The 19,323-nt window shown below is 37.3% G+C and overlaps 2 protein-coding genes across 3 annotated transcripts; both read left to right on the top strand.

Annotated features, from left to right (window-relative positions):
- Positions 1–2,364: 2,364 nt before the first annotated feature.
- Positions 2,365–10,766, top strand: LOC310724640 (protein BTG3). 2 transcript variants are annotated; one of them, XM_083538893.1, is made up of 5 exons: positions 2,365–2,553; positions 6,753–6,932; positions 7,074–7,211; positions 7,986–8,319; positions 9,058–10,766. In XM_083538893.1, exons 2-5 carry the CDS (start codon positions 6,760–6,762, stop codon positions 9,250–9,252), a joined length of 840 nt encoding a protein of 279 aa, XP_083395019.1. In that variant the 5' UTR covers positions 2,365–2,553; positions 6,753–6,759; the 3' UTR covers positions 9,253–10,766. The 2 variants fall into 2 exon arrangements, with proteins under 2 accessions (XP_083395019.1, XP_083395018.1); XM_083538892.1 differs by having other exon boundaries at positions 2,373–2,553; positions 6,749–6,932.
- A 2,299-nt stretch (positions 10,767–13,065) lies between these two features.
- On the top strand, positions 13,066–18,467 carry LOC310725199 (uncharacterized protein). The gene has a single exon (XM_083539969.1). The coding sequence runs from the start codon at positions 15,767–15,769 to the stop codon at positions 16,187–16,189; it is 423 nt and encodes a 140-aa protein (XP_083396095.1). The 5' UTR covers positions 13,066–15,766; the 3' UTR covers positions 16,190–18,467.
- Positions 18,468–19,323: the final 856 nt, after the last annotated feature.

Genomic DNA, 19,323 nt, shown 5'->3' with positions numbered 1-19,323 from the left:
AAATGAAGGCTATATTATGTTACATTAATATAACAAATACAAAGCTACTAAAGGGTCAAAGTTAATAACTTCTACACCTGTCAACATAAGCAGGGGGAAAACCATTTAACGAAACCTCTCAGTGCTAACGTTTCCCAGCAGTATTTTTAACTGAGTTAAATATTATCCATTGTCACCATGTAACATAAGAGCTTCTCTAAAAAAATGGATATATTAACTGATATCACAAAATATTTCAGTACTATGATTTTAAACATGTAAAAACTTAACTTACCTGGGGACATTTTTTACGATTACATAACATAACCTGCGTGAGTTCCGAAAATCCACAAATTTTGGACGCATCCCTGCAGCCCCTATAGTACCTTAGTGAATTCATCTACACATTTTCTCACTTTATTACATTCCCTCTGGGTTCGATTAAACCATAACAATATAGTATGCTACAGAATTAAATAAACACCTGGTTTGTTTATTTATTTCACAAAATTATTTGTCAGAAAGGCAAACTATAATGTATTGGGAAATATAATACTTGTTGACTTGTGACTTTCTTGTTTTCGACTACTGCAGTCATTTCTGTGGGTCTTGACATAAAAAGCTTTGTGAATGTGTTGTGTAGGCCTATAATTACTGTAAGTGTACACTTCAGTCATGAAACATGAATTATGGAAGTTCTACATAGAACCATTTTATTGCTAAAAGGTTCTTTTGGCCAAGTACAGAACCCCCAGAGTCTTTTACTGCTGTACACACTGAGACAGAAAAAACATCCAGGGATGCTACATAAACCGAAAGTTTACTTCTAGCTTCATGTTGACCTAGTAGAAATAGATCTACAAAAGTAAACAAGTAAATGATCATATAATATTTACATAACAGGGTTTCCTATGAGTGTTTACAAGCTGTCTCAAGAGCCACATGCTATGAAATGTACACGGTTTTTGCTAATTTGCTCTTTTTGTTTTTGGCAAAACTTCTTTGATGCTGTGTAGCATTGCAGTATGGGAAATAGTCTGCTAGTGAGTGTACAGTAAAGATACACTGTGCACTGATGAGTTAACGAATACAAAATGGCTGATACTTGATAGAGTGCATTATATAGGGGATATGGAGCAGTTTTAAACCAACATAAAATTTGACATTTTACAAAACCTAGAACAATCATTTTTTTCATACCGGAGGAATGAGGTGTAAATATTTTTTTGACAGGATGGACATCCCAATTGAAAACAGTGAGGAGGTAAAATACAGTGAGATTGTTTATATACTGCAGTGTGGTGGTACTATGGGTAGCTTTACCAGTTTACAGTTCCAAACTTTTAACCTGAGCTTGGTTTATTGTCTAAGTACAGTTTCACCTGTACTACCTGTCTAAATATTTTTCCTGTAGGATCTATGATTTCCTCCCACCTTTTAAAAACTGCAGTCAGTAGGTGGATCTGCTTTTGGCATGTGCCTTTATCCAGAATGACTTACAACTGAGCAGTAGGGGGTAAAGGGCCCAGAGGTGCAGGTTGGGTTTTGAATTTATTGCGTTCTAATACAGATTCCAATGTCTTATCCACTGAGCTACTGTACCACCTCCCCCTAAAAAGCTGCACCCCATACTTATCCAGGGTGGCTTACATTGATCTCATCAATACAACCAAGCAGCTATGAGGTTTAGTGTCTTGCTTAGAGGCCCTGGAGTGAGAGTTTGGTATGGCTAGGATTTGAACCCATGTCCTTCAGATCCAAAGGTCAATACCTCAACCACTAAGAGTTGTTTTGGTGATGTAGATGGTTAAGATGTTGGACTTTTGACTGAAAGGCTGTAAGATCAAATCCCAGCACCACCAATCTGCCAATGATGGGCCCTTGAGCAACAACCTTTTCCTGATTAGTTGTATAAATGAGATAATTGTACGTCGCTCTGGAAAAATGGATCTACCAATTGTAGTGTAATGCAGAACATTTACCCCCTCCTATCCCTAATTTGAAAGGACATTATTTAATAATGACATGAAAAAAGTTTTCTATTTTCTTTATCAAGTCATCTTCAAACCAACTTTAAAGATGACACTTTGAAACTTTTTCTCTCTCATAACCTTCAATTTTTGCAAAGAGAATAAAGGTGTTTTTTCTTAATCCCTAGACTGCCCATATATGGCTCGTTTCCGGTGTCTCATTAATTCGTCATCGTGGTAGCGTGTTGTGAAGTGGGTTTGGAGATAACCGTCATTACTCAGAAACCCAAACGAGGAAGTGAGTCATAGAACACATCCCAAATCGCAGAGACTTGTACTAAGTAGGGTACAAAAGAGCACGTGGTAAGCACGTGGTAGTGCACAGTTTATAGTAGTGAAGTGTGCTGTTTGGGACGCAGCCGTGTGTTTTAATGGGAAAGTCTGCTTTCTTCAACACAAAGCAAGTGCGAAACGTGGACTGGTGTAAAGAGGAAGTAACGTAAAATAACAGCAAACAATATAGAGTTTAGAGATCTGGATCATCAGCAGCAGATTTTGGATAAAAACATACGTTTGTTCATTAAAGATCTTTTAAAGAGGCAAGGTGAGTTCAAGTAATGTAAAGTCTAAGAAGTCAGGTATGAACTATATATAACTATGATTATATGTTATATGATTTATAACAAAGAGTCTGATAAATAAATAAAAATAAGTAGGCTACACAAACCAGTCATGTTTATCATCTATATAAATAACTTTATCCCCTTGTTTAGAAAGAGCTCTAATATTTAGAGTTTATATAAAAATAAATAACAAGGGGTATGGAAATAAATAGGAAAGGAGGAAATTATACAAAGTTACTTATATATTTCTCTTTGGTGTAAATTACATTTCTATTTCCTTTCTTCAGAAGGTTATTATTTTAATCTAGTATGATCTAAAATATATTTTGTTACACATGGCACAGAGTTTTGGCCACGTGATGAGGCTGGACACAATGCCACACCATGTGGCCTCACCACCATCTGTGTATCTGCAGAACATTTAGTTTAATCTGTGACAGGATAGGTGGCGGTGATGTAAACCTGTATTTATTCATGTACAGTTGGAAATTATTGCCAGGAATTGGTGTAAAAAAACACCCAGTGAGGTTCATGTGTTTTTCTTTCCTTTTATGAAGGTTGGTGATTGTCCATCAAAAAGTCTAACGTGTGAGAGTTTAGGATTTTAAACACAATCCATCAAGCCAGAACCTTTTATTTCATCATTCTAAAATGGTGATTTTTCTGTTTATCACCTCAGATTGATGTATAAGCGTCACACCAAACACAAAGGATCATGACGTCTTGTCATGATGCAGCATTGAGACAAACAAAGATTGTGATGTTTCATGCTGTTTGTTGGTGTACATAATGCGACTTACTATTAATAATAAATGTGGGGAGTTTTTTTTTTTGTCACGTACAACATCTTAAATCAGTAGTTCCCTAAAAGTTAAATTAATCGACTTTTCACTATATTGACACGAGAATTGAAGAAGTGATCGACTTATTGGTTTCATCGTACACGTGTGAATCAGCACTGTAAACCTACACATAGTCTCTCAGAATAGGTTTGTGTTCAGTCACAGTGGAAAACACCAAAATTATTTGACCGAACTAGACGAATGTTTCAGAAGTTACATGAAATGTATTTTCTGCTGTCATGTCCGTGCGTAGAAAAAGACCTTTAATTGACTTTCGAAAAATGTGAACCCTCTGACCTGTTGCCGTGTTACAGGCTGTTGCATAATACTGTAGTAGTCAGCAGAAAACCGCTTGCTTTTAAACCGACAGGAAAATGAATGTGGATAAGCTGTGCTACTGAGGCATGGCATGGTTTCACATGAATTCGAAGCTAGTAAAGTGGTCTTCAAAAATGGTATAATTGCATTATTTATTTCATTTGAATTGAGTTTCAGAATTCACATCACAACGTCTTTACACTTTATAGCTTATGATTGTTTTATCTTTTAAGAAATCGAGAAAAATGGAAAGTAAAATCCACTTAAAATATTTATTAACAAGTTTTCTCTCTGAGCATCTCTGTATATCTCCTGAACATGTTGATTTATATACTTTATATACATGGTTTAACTTGGTATTTTGCACACTGCCTGCTAATTAACCAATTAGTTTCCCAGATATTTTTATATTTTAGCATCTCTGTATGGTTGCTTTGCATTATGAGATATCCTGTCCTCTTTTTTATTTATTTATTTATTTATTTATTTATTTATTTATTTATTTAATTATTATTTAATTATTATTATTAATAGTATTAGTACTGTTCTCTGTGTACCAAGTTCATAACAAAACTATAAAGTATTTTATTTATATATATATATATATATATATATATATATATATATATATATATATATATATATATATATATATATATACAGTACAGACCAAAAGTTTGGACACACCTTCTCATTCAAAGAGTTTTCTTTATTTTCATGACTATAAAAATTGTAGATTCACACTGAAGGCATCAAAACTATGAATTAACACATGTGGAATTATATATGGAATTATATACATAACAAAAAAGTGTGAAACAACTGAAAAATATCATATTCTAGGTTCTTCAAAGTAGCCACCTTTTGCTTTGATTACTGCTTTGCACACTCTTGGCATTCTCTTGATGAGCTTCAAGAGGTAGTCACCTGAAATGGTCTTTCAACAGTCTTGAAGGAGTTCCCCGGGAGATGCTTGGCACTTGTTGGCCCTTTTGCCTTCACTCTGCGGTCCAGCTCACCCCTAAACCATCTCGATTGGGTTCAGGTCCGGTGACTGTGGAGGCCAGGTCATCTGGCGCAGCACCCCATCACTCTCCTTCTTGGTCAAATAGCCCTTGATGCCTTCAGTGTGACTCTACAATTTTCATAGTCATGCAAATAAAGAAAACTCTTTGAATGAGAAGGTGTGTCCAAACTTTTGGTCTGTACTGTGTATATATATATATATATAAGTCCCTCCTCCTCGTCCGCAGCCACAATAACATATCACACATGCTGAATATCATTGAAATAAGGCTTGGCTTAATTCAAAGTTTTATCACATATATTCAATCCTCTGATGTAAAGTGCTCTGTGTGGATGTTGATGCCCACACCAGGCGTAAGCTAAACTGCATGCCCTTTCTCTGACTTTCCATATGTGGTCACATGGATCCTGAACCAAATATATTTGCATCTCATTTTGCATTTTATGCAAATTTTGTAGTATGAGCTTACTTTTATGGCAACTCGTCTGTTAGGTTAAAGAAAAGTACAAGAAAATTCCTGTTCAGTAAAAGAAATGGTAATGGAAACTCCAGCATTCAAATACACACGGGAGTTCGTTATCAGCAGAAGACAAGTTCCTTTTTAAATAAGTTTCATTGAGTAAACACAAGCAATCTACAGCGTTTTTTTTTTTAAGTGTGTTTGGATTGCAGAACAGTAAAACATTATAAACAGATATTTTTGGATTTACTTGATTTATTTGTTGTTGAACAAAAGACAAATTATAATAATATATAATAATAATAATAATAATTGTAACAAATTATATATGGATTAAGGGATGTGTTCTACTTAAATGTTTTACTTATTTCAGCATGCTTTAACAAAAGACTGCATTTTAGAAACACACAAGATAGTTATTTATTCATAAATGAATTCATTCATTCCATCCTTCATGCTTTCACTACATCGATATGCGATCATTTTCTTGAAGCTGTACATAAAAATGCAAAAGAATCCATATCGTCATAAAAACGTTGGCGATGACGGGACGAAGCAGCAATTTTGCACATGTGCAGAACAAATCGTGTTTCCGGTACGGACCGAGTTGCCACGTTTACAAACTTGCGACCCACCACTTATTTTTGTGAACTCCGGAAAAACAAGGATCATGAGGAGGGTCTTCAAAAAAACACATATAAGCAGGATGATCAGGAGTCTGCAACTCTTTGCTCATATAGTAAAAACTTTCTTTCGGCTTCTTCCATTAGGGGTCGCCACAACGGACAATCCGCATGTTTGATCTTTGGTCATATAGTGTAACAATAAATTGGCATGCACATATATTATACATTGTTTATATTCACACTAGTGTAAGTATGAAGATATAATCATAGTTTTCTTCATTTTTATTTTTTACTTTTTTTACACTGTTCTTTGTCTTGAAGGCACTCTGGTCAAACATGATATGAGAAAGTATTTTACAATTAAAAACAGAAAAAGGATGAAAATCTAACTATTATACGGTGCATTCTGAAAGTATTCACAGCGCCTCACGTTTTTTACATTACAGCCTTATTCCAAAATGGATTACATCCATTATTTTCCTCAGAATTCTACAAACAATACCCCAAAATGACAACAGAAAAGAGGTTTGTTTGAAATCTTTGAAGTGTATTTAAAAAAATTATAAAATCATATGTATATAAGTTCACGTACAGTCTTTGCCATGACACCAAAATTGAGCTCAGGCGCATCCTGTTTCCACTGATCGTCCTTGAGATGTTTTTACAACTTGATTGGAGTCTTGTGGTAAATTCGGTTGATTGGACATGCTTTGGAAAAGCACACACTCCTGTCTATATAAAGCCTGACAGTTACAGGTGCACATCAAAGCGCAAACCAAGCCTGCAAATTTTGTTCTCTGAATACTTTCCGGATGCACTGGATTTAAAATATACAGTTGCACAAAAGACAAATTACTATGAGTAATAATTGATTGTCTCATTTAAATCTTAATATTTCTCAAGGCAGCAAGAAGATGAAAAGTGAAGTGAGTGCTGCTGTGAACTTCCTGAAGCGCTTAGCCTTGGAGCGAGGACATGTCGAGGAAGACAAGGCTAAAGTGTTCGCTGCTAAACTGCAAGAGCTGTTATGTGAGAAATTCACAGGCCACTGGTACCCGGAAAATCCTAACAAGGGCCAGGCATACAGGTAAACAACTTCTTAGATCACTTCAATACCCAGCTTTTCTTCTTTATGGATCAGAATAGGATCCAACCTAACTAGCAGGAGTAAATGACATGAGGCTTGTTTTCTGATTTTATTAAACATTAACCATTCGCCACTTTTCAGATGCATCAGGATGAACAAGAGCACCCCATGTGACGAGTCTGTGCTACAAGCCTGTGAGGAAAGCAAGCTAAGGCCATCGGAGCTGGGTCTCCCTCGTGAGATTACATTATGGATTGACCCGCTTGAGGTGTCTGCACGGTAAGATTACTTAGTACGAAGACTGCTAAGTCATTAAGTTAATATTTGGGAAACACTTTGTAGGCAAGTGCATTGGTCAAAGCATAAAATAAAATAAAAAAAAATATCTATCTATCTATCTATCTATACACACACACACATATTTAGGTACATGTTTGAATAACATACATGTTTTGCAGATGGGCAAGAAAAGATTTTTGGGGGGAAAAAAGGTTGTGAATGAATGATCACTAGATGCTATGAAAACTGTGACTGGTAATAGGTTACATGTTCAGGTGGGGGGATGGGGGGTGGAAATAGAGTTTATGAATGGATTTTACAGAAAAGAACCAAATTCTGCTGTGTTTTTCCTTCAGAGGCACTAGAAATAATGTTAAGATACACGCCATTATGGTTTAAATGATCAATCTGGCTGCCACTGCCAAGCGGATACGAACAGTTTGATTCTTCATCCAGCAGGCCAGTAATCCAGTAACATTTCCTGCAAATAATAGTTCACTGACCACAGAGTCAAGTTCTTCGAATTGCTCTCCCTATTCCTAAACCCCCTCATAAAGCTGTCCCTGAACCTCGAGGATCAGGAGAGATCTCTGTGTACGTTGGGCAATTGATGCAGGGGTGCCAAGGGTTTTCTATTATCCCATGCCATATTTAAAGATGTACTACATTACTGACAACATGGGGAATGATGGGTAATAAAGATGATGGTTATAACCTATTTTAAACATTGCATCATTTTTCCTGAACCTGAGCACATTTTATGATCTACAACAGGTCAGGAGAAAATTGCAGGCATTTCACAGTGGCTCGTTTTAGTGCGGAAAAGAAGAAGGATGAGGAGCTTGAAGATAAGATGTCCAAATTGCATAACGATAGCTCCACCAACACCAATTCATTGAACCTGGAGACATCGGACTATCATTCGGCGACCTCCTCTGACTGCGGCTCGGATGATTCCAGTGATGCAGAGGAGGAGATAAAGGAAGGAGAGGTGGAGAGCGCGAAAGAGAAAGTGAATAATGAGAAACGTGCCGATTACAAGCCTTTTGTAATTGCTATGAGGCCCAGGGTGAGGGAGCCAAAACCACGGAAAATTCCCACATCTCAAGTAAGCCATCAGACCAAACATATATCTGTCACCTTAGACAAAAGTAAAGGTCGACTGATAGTGGATTTTACTGATACAGATATCTAGGTAAACCATTAATCAAATGGATTTTTAATGGATACTGGATTGAAAGCAAACATCATGTATCATGAAAATGTGCTAAATCATACAAATATGAATATATTAATTATATTAATATATATTAAGGAAAATAATAGACCTGCAAACAATTAAACTCCAAATAAATATAAAGAAAAGTTGCATCCAAATTAAATGAAAAGATACTTCAACAAACAGCACCATCGGTTATTCACCTCTAGAGGCCGCCCTTGTACTGTATAATGACAGCGGACCTCAAGCTGTTCCTGCAACAGGTCCAGAAAACCCGGTATGGATTTTTGCCAATAGTTCCAGCAATCAACTATCGGTGTCAATCACTAAAACTAATTCTCATTTTGATTGAGAATGTTGGGCAAAATAGCACTCGGAATTTTGTGGAATGAAAGGAATCTGTAATTAGAAAAAGTATATCAGTTCGTTTACAAAATATAAATGACATATTGGCCAATGACTGTTATATGGTTTATTTTGACATATTTTAATGAGTATGGACATATATGAAATGTGCATATTTCAGTTAATTTGTCAACTGAGCGATTTCTAAAAGGCTGGATTTCTTTACAATGTGATTTTACATAATTTATATCATTTATTTAATTGTATCGTTTGTTTTTTAAGCTTGCTGGACTTCAATACTTCTACCACCCAACAGCAGTGTGGCCTCAGTATAAGAAGAAGAATGGTATACTGCTCACGACCGTGTGCACTCCCCCACCTGCTCCTGTTCTAGGCTACTACGTTTTTCAGAAACCATCACCACAGTTCATCATGCCTCATGCCAGTCTGCAGCCCTGGGGGGTTGCTAAAGGGTAGAAGGCACTAGGAAAGATGAGTACAAGATCTGATGGTCTCTGGCTTCACATTAACTGACCTGGTATTCACCCTCATGTTCTGTTTATTATAATCAGTATATTAGAAATATCATTTGACATACTAATTCATAACTTATTTCCTTATGTTATCAATAGCAACAAAAACCCTTGACATAAGCACAATTAGGGGTTGCGGCGGAAACTGAAATCATCTCTCTCTCTTTCTCAAATAATATAAAAATGTATGTATGTGTTACTTTTTCAGATTTACTAGCTTTCTCCAGTAGTATAAATATGCTTTTGGGACCATTTATAGAATTAGAGCATGAAGGTGCATAATGAAATACTAAAATATATTGTTTTTATATGATTTGGAACAGAAAAAATGTAAAATCATCAAATTATCACTTTGATGACATGATGTGTATAATAGCTTCCTTGTCATTTCAAATGATCCAAACTGATTTAATGACTAAAGCAAAGCAATGGATTTTTAATTTTTTGATTCAAACTATTTTAATATCAGGGACCACATATGGTGCATCAACCACAATTGTAATGCAACTGTGCTGAAGTACACCGTTATTTTCTTTTGCTTATGTCGAAATCATGGTTGGTATGACATTTAATTTCTTTAACAAATGTGATTATTTTTTTCTAATTTGGTAGGCTATTAATGACTAAAACATGATATTTTAGAAAAAATATGATCTGTTCTCTCAGGTATGTCAGTGCGTCACCTTTATTCTTTGCCTTTTTATGCACGTGCATAGTTTAAATCCAAAGAGTGCAAGCTAGGCTGCACTAAAAATACTGTGACCTTTTGTGCAAAACATGTCATGCTGTAGCTCACAGTAGTCTGTGACAAACTCTCTCAGGACCGCATTAAAAAAGGCCATTGTGTAAAAGAATCACGGAAAGTCCTGTAAAGTGGTCATTGTGGTGTGTTGTGGTTCTTGTGGTTTCATTTTACTTCAGAGCTGGCAGATGTTTGTGTGTTGCCAAAAGCAGTGTATAGTATTATAGTGCCATGCTTAAAGCTTTTTTTATTGCTGTATTTTTTTTGCTTTCCACAGCCATTTTTTTTTTAATAATATGCCATTGTACAGTATAGTGTAGAGTATTTCTAAAGCATTCTGTCAAGCACAGGGTAGAGCATAGCTTTGTAATAATGCCATGCTTTAAATCATTAAATCAGTGTAGTATGAAAGATATGGGCTTTATTTTTTTACAATAAAGATTAAGTGAATATCTGACTGCTGCAGTTCGCCGTTGTAAAATAGCTCAGGACACTGGAATTGGTCCATAAAGCTTCCTGTATTGTTGTTACATTCTGTTTGCTTTTACATTTTCTTTCCTTTTATTCTTGTGCCCTTTACTGTAATCCTATTTATTTCTTTTTATTATTCTTTTACCTACAAGCCATGTTAAATGATGCCAAGCATGTAAATTTTTGTGTTATCATGTATATTTTTAATTAAATAACACTTTTTATATGCAGTTTTTTTACCTAAATGAGATACTGTGTGTTTTTTTTTTGGCTAATCCATACATACAGTGGGGAAAATAATTTTTTGTTTCCATGCTGATTTTGTAAAAGCTTACCTCCTTACAAAGAAATTAACAGTCTAGATTTTTTATGGTATGTTCATTTTAACAAAGAAAAAAACAATGAAATACAAATTAATTTATATATAAAGTGGAATAGGTATTTAATGGAGCTTGAGTGCTCTCTCGCCCCCCCCCCCTCTCTCTCTCCCTCTCTCCATATATACAGTGGAGCAAATAAATATTTGATACACTGACGATTTTTTAAGTTTGCCCAATTACAAAGAATGGAGAGATCTGATTTTTTTATCATGGGTACACCTCAACTGTAAAAAATCTATTCTATGATTTTAATAATTAATTTACATTTTATTGCATGAAATAAGTATTTGATCACCTACCAACCACCAAGAATTTTGTCTCTCACAGACCTGTTAGTTTGTCTTTAAGAAGCCAAGTATTTGAAAAAAGTATTTGATACAATAGAAAAATATAACTTAATATCTGGTACAGAAACCTTTGTTTACAATTACAGAGGTGAGATGTTTCCTGTTATTCTTGACCAGGTTTGCACACACTGAAGCAGGGATTTTGGCCAGCTCCTCCATACAGGTCTTCTCCAGATCTTACAGATTTTGGGGCTTTTGCTGGACAACACAGAGTTTCAGCTCCCTCTATAGATTTTCTATTGGGTTCAGGTCTGGAGACTGGCTAGGCCACTCCAGGACCTTGAAATGCTTCTTACGGAGCCACTCCTTATTTGCCCTGGCTGTGTGTTTGGGGTCATTGTCATGCTGGAAGACCCAGCCTTGCCCCATCTTCAATGCTTTTACTGAGGGAAGGAGGTAGTTGCCCAAAATCTCATGATACATGATCCCATCCATCCTTCCCTCAAAATGGTGCAGTCATCCTGTCCTCTTTGCAGAAAAGCAACCACAAAGCATGATGTTTTCACTTCATGCTTCACAGTTGGGATGGTGTGATTGGGATTGTACTTATCCTTCTTCTTCCTAAAAAAAACAGGGCGAGTAGAGTTTATACCAAAAACCTGACCTTCTCCCATGCCTTCTCTGAATCATCCAGATGGTCTTCAGCAACCTTCAGACAGGCCTGGACATGTGCTGGCTTGAGCAGGGGGATCTTGCACACACTGCAGGATTTTAATCTATGACAGTGTAGCGTGTTACTAATGGTAACCGTTGAGACTGTGGTCCCAGCTCTCTTCAGGTCATCGACCAGGTCCTCCCGTGTAGTTCTAGGCTAATCCCTTACCTTTCTTAGGATCATTGATACTCCACGAAGCGAGATCTTGCATGTAGCCCCAGTCTGAGGAAGATTGACTGTCATCTTGAATTTCTTCCATTTTCTAATAATTGCACCAACAGTTGTTTGCCAATTGTCCTGTAGCCCATCCCAACCTTGTGCAGGTCTACAATTTTGTCCCCAGTGTCCTTAGACAGCTCTTTAGTCTTGCCCTAGTCTACAGGTAATGAGTTCAAACAGGTGCAATTAATACAGGTAATGAGTGGAGGATGGGAGGACTTCTTAAAGATAAAGTAGCTAAAATAGCTAAAATACTTATTTCATACAATAAAATGATTTTTAATTATTATATTAAGTTACTTCATCACCAAACGAGATAATAACTTCATACATTCAATCAATAATTATATATTATAATAATTATGTTAATAACTGAATATAATTTCCAGCACAATAACAAAGAGAAACAATCATGGACCTTTTTACTATGTTTCACAGATCCACTTTATGAATGATTGCTCTGAACAATGTTTGGCATTAGCATTTGGAGAACGGTATGCCATGTGTTTAAACCTGTTTCTGCTGTAGTACCAGAATCATTAAGATGTTAGAGCACGCATCATCCGGAACCAGTGTATTGTCTCGCTCTGCAGTGGGCTGTTGATTAAAGCTTTTTATTATTATTTATTTTACGTGCCATGTTGTTACACTAATCCAACACTAGAGGTTGCCCTTTACACAAATGATCAGCTTCAGACCAGATATTTTTCCCCCCGCACCTAAAACACTTGGTACCATCATCTACTTTCTGGATTTATAATGACGAAACATCTCACACTTCTAATATTTGTATATACTGCAAACCCATAATATTAAGGGCTCGTTTGTTTGTTTATTAAGCTTTGTTACATTTGTTGCTGTGTGTGTGTGTGGGGAGGGGGGGGGGGGTGATGTTAAAGCAAATGTTCAAGCAATTAAATTGTTAGAGCAATTAAAGCTGCCCTACAAACATTAAAGTCAAAGCTCGCAGTAAAACTGTCATCATTTCAGCCTTTATAATTTATGTTTTTGTTTTGAAAGAGACTCTAGATATTTATATCAGGCAATGATTAAGGCTCTTTCACTTCAACTCTTTCCACAGCCTTGTACCCACAAGCTATTTTGTAGGTGTTTTTGCAGCAGAAAATCACACAGGTACAGGGCAAGGGGTTCAGTTAATGTTTGATTGATCTCAGTGACTTTGACTGCCACATGGTTGTTGATGACAGTCTGGCTGTGTTGAATATATTAGAAACATTTCTAAAAAAAAAAAAAAAAAATACACTCCTTTTTCCATTGCAATTTCTCTCTTTGCTTAATCTGGCTTTCGTTCTTCAGTGCATCTCTATTGCTTTCTGTTTCATATTACTTAGTTGATTGTCAATGAGGCATATGATGGCCATTAGCACTGCAGTACTTATAGGTTCATAATTTATCAATAAATGTATTTATGGCTTATAGACCAAGCATCATTTCAGAAAAAAATTTGAATTTGCCAGCCACTTGGTGGCATTCCAAAAAGTGAGTAGGACAGGCTGCATTTATTTCTCTCAACCCCCTTGATTGTTAATTCTGGACTGCAATCCACGAAACTGAGATTAATTCAGGAAACCATATATCCAAAAACAAAATGCACCTTTATTTGTATACCATTTGTAAACAAAGGACATTTATCTGTGTAAAGCTGCTTTGAAATGATGTCCATTGTAAACAAAAGCGCTATACAAATAACATTGAATTGAACATTCTCCCAAAGCTACTTTACAGAAATAAATAGATTACAAATATACAAAAAGTTCATTTGTCGCTATAAGGTATTCCTAATGAATGAGTCAACAGTTGCAAGGAAAAACTCCCTGAGATGGTATAAGGAAGAAACTTTCAGAGGAACCAGCCTCAAAAGGGAACCCATCCTCATCTGGGTGACATGGAATGTCTATTCATTATAGTTCCATCCTTGAAACTTCAACTGATTCTAAAATTGGGACTAAACTGTAAACCTGTTCATGATGATTGCAGTCCTAAGCCATTATAGAAAGAATGCTGTGAGGGTGCAGTCAATAAACTTTATATCTTTACTAAGTGACTGACTTCCTTTTTGATGTACTACAGGAATCATAAGAATCATACAGGAATCGTTCTTTTTAATTGAAGACCACTTTGTACAGCTAAGGAGGGTTCCAAATAAACAACCTAAAGATCTGTGAAATTACTGAAAAACTCAAGAACTATGAGAATAGACCTGTATTGTAATAATAGAAACAGTTTGCCACAATGCCTCAGGACTCCATTTTGCCTGATATTCTGCATTTAAATGCTAACAATCAACTAACAATGATGGAACTGTAATAATTTGACATCCAATGCCACCCAGATGAGGATGAGTTCCATTTTTAGTCTGATTTCTGTCAAGATTTCAACCAATCCTTTCCACTGTCAGCACTGATTCAATCATTAGGGATAAACCTATATGCACATAAACATATAAACATATCCTATAACCTATTTATATTTGTAAAGCTGATTGGGGACAATGTCCATTGTTTAAATGTATTTGCTATACAAATAAACCTGAATTGAAGTGAATTGAATAAGTTGTCAGAGCAGGTATCACTTGTAGACACTGTACTCTCACATTTGTACATGTTCCACTGGCTGAAGGCTACTGAATTTGGTGCCAACCTGCTACTTAACTGCTCTTCCACTAGAGGCTGCTCTTTATACAAACCATCATTTACCAGTTTATCAAGTTATTTTTTTAATCATCCACCAAAACACCTGATGGATCTGCTTTACACCTATGAGGACTAGATATTTTATTAATATATTGTGATGAAAAGTGCTGACACTGCAAAGTCCATGAAGAATGAATGCATCCATCACTGAACAGTACACCTTCAACAATGACGGAACTATAATAAACAGACATTTGGTGCCACCCAGATGTAGATGGTTTTCCTCTTGAGTCTGGTTCCTGTCAAGCTCTCTTCCTCATTCCATCTCAGGAAATTTTTTTTTGCGACGTTCATTAGGTACATCCCAATTTGAGCTCTTTTCTCTGTAAAGTCACTTTGGGACAATATATTGTTAACACAATATATTGTTTATGGCTCCTAACTTGGTCCTCACCAAGATAATACACTTAATCTGCGGGCAAATACGCCTTTAAAGGCTTGATGAGCACCCAAGAGTATGTTTTTGTACCTTAAATAGTGTTTCATGTGATAAGATTTGTTAACATCATGTCGATCGACGGCGTTTTCCAGTTACATCTTGTTTTGATTTCAGAAGCAGACGTACAGCAAATACCAAATGGCATTTAAGGAGCCCTAGATGGGACAAAACACGAACCCTTACGTAGGGCTCCTCTATGTCCAATAGAAAGGTGCTAGAAGTCCAGCCAATAGTAGAGTGGAGTGCGCAAGGGGAACTCAGGTGGGCGCGAGGTTTGCACTAGAGTTGTCGTGCGTCCCGGGGAACGCGGTTGCGTGCCACCCCGCGGTGGAGTCGCGTGCGTCCGATGCATGGCATGACTCCTCGAGTTGGGCACGCGTGTGCGCTCAGATGGGTGAAAGAAGGACGTGTCGGTGGTGACTGAGAAGACTGGAGGGAGTGTGCGTGCGTTATTGCCTTTTGTGTTTGTTAGTTCGTTCGAGCAGCCGGTTATGGAAATGAGCGTGCGCAACTCGCATCTGGACGGCAAAGCGGACAAGCTCGGGGACCGCAACGGCGACACGATGGACATCACGGTGTCGCTCTCGCACCCTGGCAAGCGAATGAGCCCGATCGAGGGCGGCAGTCTGTACCGCCTCAGAGACCGAAAGTTCCTGCTGGAGGACAAGCGGCGGCTTTGCGCGTGCGCCCTCGGTGCCGCTCTCCTGGGCATTCTGCTCATGATACTGCACGCCGAGCTCTGTCCCGCCGTTTACATGCCGGTGAGTGAGCGTGAAGTGGGGGTCCACCATGAGATGCAGGAGTGTGGGGGGGCTCATAGAGGGGTTGGGGTTTTGGGAGTGGGGGGTGTCTTCTCTATTTACAGTCTCAGCATGTCACCAGATATATTTTCTCAGCAATATGGAACTGATTAGGATCAGAGATAACTATAAAAGGATAAATAAAACTTTACAAGTAGGGAAATGATGGTTTGTATAATCTCAAGTGGAAGACCATTGAAGTAGCAGGTTGGCACCAAACTGAGAATGTGCCAATGTAACAGTGCATTGACTTTAAGGGATACCTGCACTGACATATTTAACATTTAACATTTTTAATCATATGTTTAGACATATTTAATCCAGTTCAGGGTTATTTATATAGAGCTTTTAACAATGGATATTGTCCCAAGTTTAGTGTCTTTAAGATGATCAATTATATTATGTATCCCTAATGAGTGAGCCAGTTGCCAAGGGGGGAACCTAAACAGGAACCAGACTAAAAACAGAACCCGTCCTCATTTGGGTGCCACTGAATATCAATTTGTTATATTTCCATCATTGTCGAGGTGTACTGTTCAGTGATGGGCGCATAAATGCAGAACTGCTCATGCGAAATTAACTCCTAAGCCATTGTAGAGACTGTTTAGATTAATTACAGTCCAAATCCATCCTTATCCATCCTTCGGTTGCTCAATAATCGTCACGGATCTGCATGGTTAATTAGCAAAAACACCAAAACCACTTGTGGGGACAGTTTATGAGGACGGACCTGGATTGTGGTATTTAATAGAAAGAGTCTACTACTGCAGGGACAAAAGGCTGTTCAACAAACATTCGTATTTATAAAGTTATCATTTACTATTTCATACTTTTAAATTAATGCTGAAATACCAGCGATTCTTTTAAAGTTTTGTTGTTTGACAGGTGTAAATAGGTCACTGTTCCTTTGATTTATGGCGGTCAAAAAACTGCAACCATGCAGCAACTTGCTCTAGAAAATCATCAATCTACAGCGAAGCGTAAGTGCTGGCACTGTGTCGATGATGTGCCGAACAATTTCTACATTAAGATTACGAGTATAAAGACTGTTACAGTTAAAAGAAGTAAAACTGGGTTAGGGGATTAGAGGTAAAGGGAGGATTATGAAGTGGATTAAATCCATACATTACAAATTACAAGTGAAATACTTTTGCTTGAACGTATGTATGTGTAAAACTGCTGAAAACAAGGTGCATGCTAGATAACTACGTTGTAAATTTTTCAGTTTCAGTTGCTTGGATAATCTTATAATTTACTAGAAAATAGTTTGCTGCAAAATTCATATAATTAAGATTGAAGCTGTCATGATAAATGTAAAAGATTTCCAATGAAATCTAAAGCCATGGATTTTCTCTGCATCTGATTCAGGATGGGGATGAAAAGATTCAGTCCTAACTACAGTATACAGAATTTTCTAGAAACCACAAAGATGACCAATGCCAGTGTAAGGATTGCATATAAGAGTTCAGGATTCAAATGTAAAAAAAAATGAAATCAAAAGTAAGGCAAAACCCTACTTTGCTATGATGAGCAATTACTTTCTCAGACAGGCTTAGGTCCCATAAGACGATAGCAGAATCCAAAGCGATTCGACAGTCTTGAACACGTAAAGTACTCTGCTGTCTATAGTGGCAAACAACGAGCAGGGACTGACTCAGGAAACCAGATATCTGTGTGCTACCGAATGTGTGTAAACTTCATCATTGAGTTCACCTGATGAGGAATCAATAAAGAGTTACACATTAATAATTGCAATACATTACAAATTGTAAATATGAATGAAAAATGAATGTAATAGCAATAATGACTATTTTTTTAAATGATTCTATCGTGTACATGAGGTCTGATATATCATTCTGCATTTTTAGTATAAACTGGTATTAACTGGGACAACAAAATAAAAAACAGACAAACAACTAGAAAATTGTGTAAAAAATAGTTAGATGTTATGATTACAAAACCAAAAAAAAAATCATTGCAAAAATCCTATATTGCAAGTCCTTGCACTAAATTGTTTATCTCCAGCAAGAGGGTTTTTTGCAAAGTATTAGGGGAAATGGCATGCAAAGAAGTCACTGTTGCATATGTGTATTTCGAAATAAACAGCGTGTTCAATTATGCTGTCTTAGCCTTTTTTACATATATAATGTATTATGTATACTCTTATGTATGTGTAGATCAAATATACAATATGCATATATATATAATTATATATACCTATATATATGCATGATATAATTTATCTACACTTATGCATGTGTCCTTAATTTATTAAATCGATTGAACCTGAAGATACACCGAACAAAACTCAGGCTCAGAGGTGCAAACAGAATGTTGCAAGCTTTCCCCATGCAATTATAAGAACTACACTTATGTGTTTGCACATCTTTTAGACAGCAACTATTGCTTTTTTGCACAAAACATTTTGTTCAATTACAAGGTTTACTCCTGTACTCAGCTGGTCCCCTGGTGGTCTAGTGGTTAAGACGCAGCGCTCCCACCGCTGCGACCCGGGTTCGATTCCCGGTCAGGGAACCATCCCCAGCCACTCTTAGTGCCGGTCCCAAGCCCGGATAAATTGGGGAGGGTTGCGTTAGGAAGGGCATCCAGCGTAAAACATGTGCCAAATCAAACGTGCGGAGGATCCGCTGTGGCGACCCCTAACGGGAGAAGCCGAAAAGAAAGTTATTACTCCTGTACTCAGCTCTCTTTTACACACCGCACTGTGTAATATACAGCAGGTTTACTATATTTACACAATATATTGTTTATGGCTCCTAACTTGGTCCTCACCAAGATAATACACTTAATCCGCGGGCTAATACGCCTTTAAAGGCTTGATGAGCACCCAAGAGTATGTTTTTGTACCTTAAATAGTGTTTCATGTGATAAGATTTGTTAACATCATGTCGATCGACGGCGTTTTCCAGTTTCATCTTGTTTTGATTTCAGAAGCAGACGTACAGCAAATACCAAATGGCATTTAAGGAGCCCTAGATGGGACAAAACACGAACCCTTACGTAGGGCTCCTCTATGTCCAATAGAAAGGTGCTAGAAGTCCAGCCAATAGTAGAGTGGAGTGCGCAAGGGGAACTCAGGTGGGCGCGAGGTTTGCACTAGAGTTGTCGTGCGTCCCGGGGAACGCGGTTGCGTGCCACCCCGCGGTGGAGTCGCGTGCGTCCGATGCATGGCATGACTCCTCGAGTTGGGCACGCGTGTGCGCTCAGATGGGTGAAAGAAGGACGTG

This window comes from Silurus aristotelis (genome assembly GCF_946808225.1).
Source record: "Silurus aristotelis genome assembly, chromosome: 1".
Taxonomy (NCBI): Eukaryota; Metazoa; Chordata; class Actinopteri; order Siluriformes; family Siluridae; genus Silurus; species Silurus aristotelis.
This window is presented reverse-complemented; position numbering and strand designations above follow the sequence as displayed.